The sequence below is a fragment of the Sorex fumeus genome, unplaced genomic scaffold (assembly GCF_029834395.1).
Source record: "Sorex fumeus unplaced genomic scaffold, SorFum_2.1 ptg000002l, whole genome shotgun sequence".
Classification (NCBI taxonomy): domain Eukaryota; kingdom Metazoa; phylum Chordata; class Mammalia; order Eulipotyphla; family Soricidae; genus Sorex; species Sorex fumeus.
Window position 1 is genome coordinate 54,862,287 of NW_026606059.1, and position 7,451 is coordinate 54,869,737.

Consider the following 7,451-nt stretch of genomic DNA (forward strand, 5'->3'; position numbering starts at 1 on the left):
AACGAACAGATACCATTGGGCTACACTAGCACGCAACCACGATGAATGGAGACATTACTGGCACCCGCTCAAGTAAATCGAAGAATAACGGGGATTAAGTGATTAAGTGAAGTGATAATCAAATATATTGTTATTTTTCTCTTCATTTTTCATTTAAAAGTACTGTTTCTATTTCAAGAGTTTAAAGAGTCAGATTCATCTATATATTTTTGTTATTTTATTTCTATATTTATTGATATAGAAATGATGTATAACAAACTATACATATGTAAAGGAGAAAGTTTTTAACCATATTGACTATGTGAGAAGTTCTTTTAATATGCATTTATAATAGTAATTTTGTCTCAACTATATTAATCTAAGATCTGTCAGGAAGATCCTAGACACTCTAGGTCTTCTGAGGTTGTTCCTTAAGCTGAGTCTCACATGTCCTAACTGCTAAGAATCATCTCAGGGGAATTTCAAGGAATCCTCAAGAATGAGTTTTATTTTATTTGACTCAAGTCAATCCATTTTGCGTGAGAAATAAATTGATCTTTGGTTGAAATTTTGAGGCAGGATTTAAATTCATGAAACAATCAGTGAAAAATAAATTGATACAAATTCTAGTGTCGGAATCTAGGTTCTAAAAACTCAGATCAGCCAAGAAAAGTTTTATGCATAGATGGTAGTTGTTTAGATTGAGATTTGAAGGACATTTAGGATTAAGCTTCCAATTTTTCTAATGATATTACACAGAAAATGGGTAGAAACTAGATCAAAAAGTTCACTGATCTCTGTAATTTTTTAAAAAAATTAATATATTTTTTTAAAATATATTAAAATTCGATATGCCAAACACAGTAACAACAAAGTCTCCAATGGAGATGTTACTGGGCCCGCTCGAGCAATCGATGATCAACGGGAGGGCCTTTACTTTACCTTAATATATTTTTAATTGAATCACCGTGAGATAGAGCATTACAACATTGTTCATGATTGAGTTTCAGTCGTACAATGTTTCATTCACCAGTGTAATTTTTCCAGCACCAGTGTCCCAGTTTCCCTTCCACCCTTTCAAGCCCCTACTCCCACCCCCCAACCCCGATCTCTGTAATTTTCAACATTTTGTCTAACAAAGTATCAGAGAAATACTGGAAGTTTTAGAAATAAAGTTTTAGATTAACTTCCTAATTTTACAGTTTTCAGAAATATGCATTTCTGAAAGGACAAGGGGAGGTAGGGGTTAAATATTATGATGAATAGATTTATAATAACAGTAATTCTGGGATCTGGACGAGGACGAGGAGGACCTGGAGGTGTTCAGCAAGGATGCCTCCTTGATGAACATAAATTCCTTCAGCCCTATGATGCCAACGTCTCCTTTATCAATGATCAACCAAGTCAAATTTGAAGATGAGCCAGATTTGAAAGACCTCTTCATTACAGTTGATGAACCTGAAAGCTATGTTACTACAATTGAAACTTTCATTACTTATAGGATCATCACTAAGACATCTCGTGGAGAATTTGACTCCAGCGAATTTGAAGTTAGGAGACGCTATCAAGATTTTATTTGGTTGAAAGGAAAACTTAAAGAAGCACACCCTACTCTGATTATTCCACCATTGCCAAAGATGTTTATAGTGAAAGGAATGGTTGAACGTTTTAATGATGACTTCATTGAGACACGCAGGAAGGCATTGCATAAATTTTTGAACCGAATTGCTGATCATCCAACTTTAACATTTAATGAAGACTTCAAAGTTTTTCTTACTGCACAAGCTTGGGAACTCTCTTCTCATAAGAAACAAGGTCCTGGGTTCCTGAGCAGAATGGGGCAGACTGTCAAAGCTGTTGCATCATCAATGAGAGGAGTTAAGAGCCGCCCAGAGGAGTTCATGGAAATGAACCATTTTATTGAACTGTTTAGCCAGAAAATAAATTTGCTTGATAAAATATCTCAGAGAATTTACAAGGAAGAAAGAGAATACTTTGATGAAATGAAAGAGTATGGTCCAATTCATATTCTGTGGTCAGCATCAGAAGAAAATCTGGTTGATACTCTCAAAGGTGTTGCCAGCTCTCTTGATAAATGCTGTTAAGGCCAGCGAAAAGCGAATGTGTGGACTCTCGGAGGCCCTGCTTCCTGTCATCCATGAGTACGTGCTCTACAGTGAGATGTTAATGGCTGTTATGAAAAGAAGAGACCAAATACAAGCTGAACTGGATTCCAAAGTTGAAGCTTTGGCCTATAAAAAGGCAGATACTGATCTGCTTACAGAAGAGATTGGAAAACTTGAAGATAAAGTGGAATGTACCAATAATGCACTGAAGGCAGATTGGGAAAGATGGAAACAAAATATGCAAAATGATATCAAGTCAGCATTTACAGACAGGGCGGAGGAGAATATCCATTATTACGAACAGTGCCTTGCTACGTGGGAATCCTTTCTTTCATCACAGACCAACCTCCACATTGAAGAAGCCTCTGAAGATAAACCTTAATCCTCTTAAGGACTTTATGTGATCTTTGGAGAAAAGCATCTAGTAACCAAAGTTATTCTTTTTTGAATGAACTGTGTCCTTGATTATGTAAATGAAATGTTTTGCAACTATCTGGAAAACCAAAATATTGAAACTCAGGTATTCCAGATTATTGCCATATAGCGATATATCTATAGAGAGAGATAGATATATAAACTAAACCTATTCTAGTTTAAATTGTGTTCTTAAAGTTTTGTGCCAATAATTTCATATAGAAAGTTTTTTTAAATGTCTGTGGAATATGTCATTTTGAATATATTGTAAAGACTCAGTTTTAATAAGAAGTTTAATATGCAAAAAAAGCACAGTAATTCTTTGGTTGTCATTTTATCACCTGACTAGAATGAATGCACAGTTCTTCCTGTTCTCTTAGGCTGAAAGTTTGCAGAGATCAAGATTTTTTATTACATTATATAATCCTGTAAGATAAGAAATCCTTAGTCTTATGGACACCTGATTTTTAAAAATTTAAAAAAAAATTTTATTAGTGAATCGCCGTGAGGTACAGTTACAAACTTACGAACTTTCATGTTTGTATTACAGTCATACAATGATCATTTGGGCTGGAGTGATAGCACAGCGGTAGGGCGTTTGTCTTGCACGCAGCCAATATGGCCGACCTGAGTTCGATTCCTCCGCCCCTCTCGGAGAGCCTAGCAAGCTACCGAGAGTATCTCGCCTGCATGGCAGAGCCTGGCAAGCTACCCATGATGTATTCAATATACCAAACACAGTAACAACAAGTCTCACGATAGAGACATTACTGGGTCCGCTCGAGCAAATCGATGAGCAACGGGAGGACCGTGACCAATGATCATTTACCCATCCTTCCACCAGTGCCCATTCTCCTCTACCAATGTTCCCAGCATTCCTCCCACCACCGCACCCCTCCTCAGCAGTAGAGCATTCCCTTTTGTTCTCTCTTCTTTTGGGTGTTTTGGTTTGCAATAGAAAACACCTCATTCTTTACATCTTTCAGTTCCAACTTGAACATAAGAACTACATTCCATCCATTTTAGCCTCCATTCCTAATATTATTCTCAATAAAAAATCTACTGGAATTGTAAAATATTTCAAAATCCTTAAATACAGTTATAGAAGTCAAAAGCATCTAAACCAACCAAAGCATGGACTCTTTTTGTCTTCCCTTGTTTTTAACCTTTGTTGTTTTCCCACCTTTAATTGAGCTCATGTGTGATATTTGATTATAACGATAGGGGAGCATTTTTTTTAAGCACAACGGGTGTGTGTGGACCATTTGAATTTTTTAAAAGAACAAAATGTAATTACACTTAAAAATTCAGAAACAGAGCATTTTGAAAAGACATATTCAGAGCAGAAGAGGGAGGTTAGAAATTAAGGTCTATTTGATTCTGTTTTTTCGACAATTATGAACAATAAAAAAGCTTTATGAACGAAAGCTATGGGAAAAGCATAATAATGTTTTAAGAGTGTCATACGGAAAAAGCACTAAACTAAAATAAAAAGAATTCAGCCCCTCTCTGGATAGGGAGCATGAAATTCAAAACAAAAATAAATTACATAAAAACTACCTATTTTCACATAAAATTGAAATGAATATTCCTAAGGGCTGGTTCTAAATCACATTTCTTTAAATAAACTGTAACTAGAGAGAAGACTAGCCTATGTGTGGATAATACTAACTATGCTGGTGAGATGATTAGACATGGCAATATCTAGCCAAAGATTGCTCTTCTGATAATTAGTTTCAAAAATGAAGCTAATATTTGCCAAGACAAATTTATGGTGATAAAGATCACCATATGGGCAGGAAAATATGTGCTTGGGAGATATATACATATATATATATATATATATATAGAGAGAGAGAGAGAGAGAGAGAGATGGGGGGAATTAAAGAGCTAGAATAAGAACTGGGATTTTCAGAATACTTTTTCAAGTATATTTGCATGCTGATTACTAGTTGTTAATGCTTTCAATGTATTTTAGACAATAGTGAAGGTTTGTACTCTAATCTTCATTCAAGAAAGTTCTCCCCTTTCAGTTTCAAATAATACAGTTACTTGACAAGTTTTAGATGTTCATGTTTTTAGGATCTTGCTCAATATTTCAATCAGAACTGAGTATCACTGGTTATTTCCCAGACGAAAACTGAGTATACCATGGACATTTGGTCCTGACCATTTCTGAGTAGCATGAGGCAGATTCTCATCCAAAATTCACCTCTGAGCTGGAAGACTCTGTTTGAGATATGTTCTTAAGGTTGATATTTATTCCCACCAAATTCAAGGCAATCTAAATTTTTGCCTATGTAATTCATGTTTGCACTTAATATTTAGAACTGAGATCCATTTTGAGTTAAATTTCTTAAATACATAAGATCAGGCCTAAAATATTTTATTTTGCTCATGGGTGTTCAATTGCTTTAGTGGCACTTGTTAAACAGATTATAATTTCCCAATTGGATTTGTTCCTTTATATCAGGTGAATAATCAGTTGACTTCATTGTGTGGGTCTATTTCTGAACTCTATTTTGTTTCATTATCTGTCTACTTTTTCATCAACATTATTCTGCTTTGATTCCTAGAGCTTTAAGTTTTGACAGTGGTTGCTATCGGTTCTTCAAAATTGTTATGTATGATTGCATTGGTTATTTAATTATCTTTTCCTTATGAATATAAACCTTTTTAATTTCTACTATAAAGACCAGGTGTGACTATGGATGGTGCAGGCCTGACAATTCATTGCTTGCGGCCTAGCAGGGTAGCATTTGAGCTCGTGTGCTCAGGGTCACACTACATGGAAATTGTCTGGACAGGTAGTGTTGGAAATCAAACTCAGGGCATTTTTTTGCACATGTATCTGTCTTGCTCCTCTTTTCAGATAAACCTTAAAATTGCTTTGCAAATACAACAAAAGAACTCAACACAATGCATTGAATCAATGTGGGAAGAACTGAGTCTTTATTATGAATCTTCCTATCCACAAGTATGAAGAATCACCCAATTAATTTAGATCTATGATTTATTAGAGTAGTTTTATTATTAGTTAATAAGTATTTTGTTAAATTTATACCTAAACATAATATTTGGAGGGAGATACTAATGTATATAATATTGTATTTTTAATTCTAAATTAAAATTTCCCATTACTTCTCAGTAGAAGAGTGTGTGGTTCTTTTGATTTCACCTTGTATCTTACATTCTTGCCATAATGATTTAGTAGTTGTATAAGATTTCTTTGTACATTCCTTCAAATTTTTTATGTAGAGCCTCATGTTATCTACAGATGTTTTTCTTTCTTTTTTTTTCCTAAATTTTTGTCTTTTATCTCTTTTTCCTGCCTTAGATGGTCTTATAAAACAATGTTGATTAGAAGTGATAAAAGAGAATATTCTTGCCATACTTCTGATTTTTGGGGGAAAACATCTTTTTTTTTACTACAATATATGATGCCAACAGTAGGATTTGGTTCAATTTCAAGCTGAGAAAGATCCTCTCTATTCGTAGTTTGCTGGCAACTTTTCTTAAAAAACAAATTTTAGGTCAAGGATAGGTGTTATATTTTGACCAGTACTTTTTCTGCATCTATTCCCATTATCACATGACTATTTTTCAATAGTTTGTGATGTAATGATAAGATTAATTGATTTTTAATGTGCAGCAGCCTTGAATACCTAGAATAAATCTTTCTATGTCTTGGTATGTATTTATTTTTATACAATGTTGGATTTGATTTGCTATTTTCTTGTTCAGGATTGTTGCATCTATATTCATGAATAGTAATGCTGTAATTTTCTTTATCTGATACAGGTATTAGGATAATACAGGTCTTATAGACAAGTAAGATATGTTTAATTTGCTTCTATTTTCTGAAAGATAGCACAGCAAATAGTTTTAACTACTACTTTAAACATTTGGTAAATTCAATAGCAAAATTATGAACATGATGTTTTCTGTTTGTGTACGTTATTAGCAATTAAATTTCTTTAATAGACAATTCCTATTAAGATAATCAATTTCTCCTTTGTGGATATTGATAGGATGGGTCTTTCAAGGATTCTATTTCTTCATCTTAGTTCTTAAATCCATGAACATGGAGTTGTTCTTAACATCTAGTATTATTATATGTAATGTCTTTTTTATTATCTATAGCATATTTATTGCATCATTTGTGATAGTACTACTTTCATATGGGACATGTATCATGTAGTTTTAATTTTTTTGTTTTTTATTCTTTGGAGTTACAATTTATAGTGCTCAGGGTCTACTACTGACTCTGTGCTCAGTGGTCACTGTTGAAAGTGCTTGGGTGACCATGCAGTGCCTAGAACCTTCACATGCAAATATGCTCTATTTGCATTTTTGTCTATTTCTCATTTGTCTATTTCTCTAAGGGTTTTAGTCATTTCTATTTTGTATCCTTAAAGTTGCCTCTCCTAACTAGAGGTTTACAAATTTTGCTAGTCTTCTCAAAGTAATACATTTTGCTTTTGATTTCCACTATCACTTACCTCATTAAAATTTGTTTAACTTCTGATTACTGTTATTACTCTTTTTCTATTTGCTTTAGGTTTATATTGTTATTTTTTTAGTGTCTCAAGTTAATGGCTGAGATTGATTTTGGATCTTTTCTAAATTTCCTTTTGTAACTATTTTAAGTGCATCTTCAGTTTTTGATGATTTATAGTTTTATTTTCATATAGTTCCATATATTTAAATTCTCTTGGGACTTTCTTGAATTCATGTATTATGTATGTGTTTCATCACATATTTAGGGCTTCCAGCTACTTTCTGTCATTGAGTTTAATTCCATGATGTTCTGAGATTATACTTTCCATGATTTTCTTTTAAATTTGTTGAAGTAGATTATGTGGTCTCTCTTGATAAATATTACATTTGCACTTGAGAAGACTGTATATTCTGCTGCTCTAGGGCAAAGTA

The 7,451-nt window shown here is 33.5% G+C and overlaps 1 protein-coding gene across 1 annotated transcript; it reads left to right on the plus strand.

Moving 5' to 3' along the window:
• The first annotated feature begins 1,273 nt into the window (after positions 1–1,273).
• Positions 1,274–2,716, plus strand: LOC130020306 (sorting nexin-7-like). The gene is given in 2 exon segments (XM_056110906.1): positions 1,274–2,081; positions 2,083–2,716. Coding segments are annotated over 2 exon segments (1,164 nt in total). The 5' UTR covers positions 1,274–1,322; the 3' UTR covers positions 2,488–2,716.
• The last annotated feature ends 4,735 nt before the right edge of the window (positions 2,717–7,451 follow it).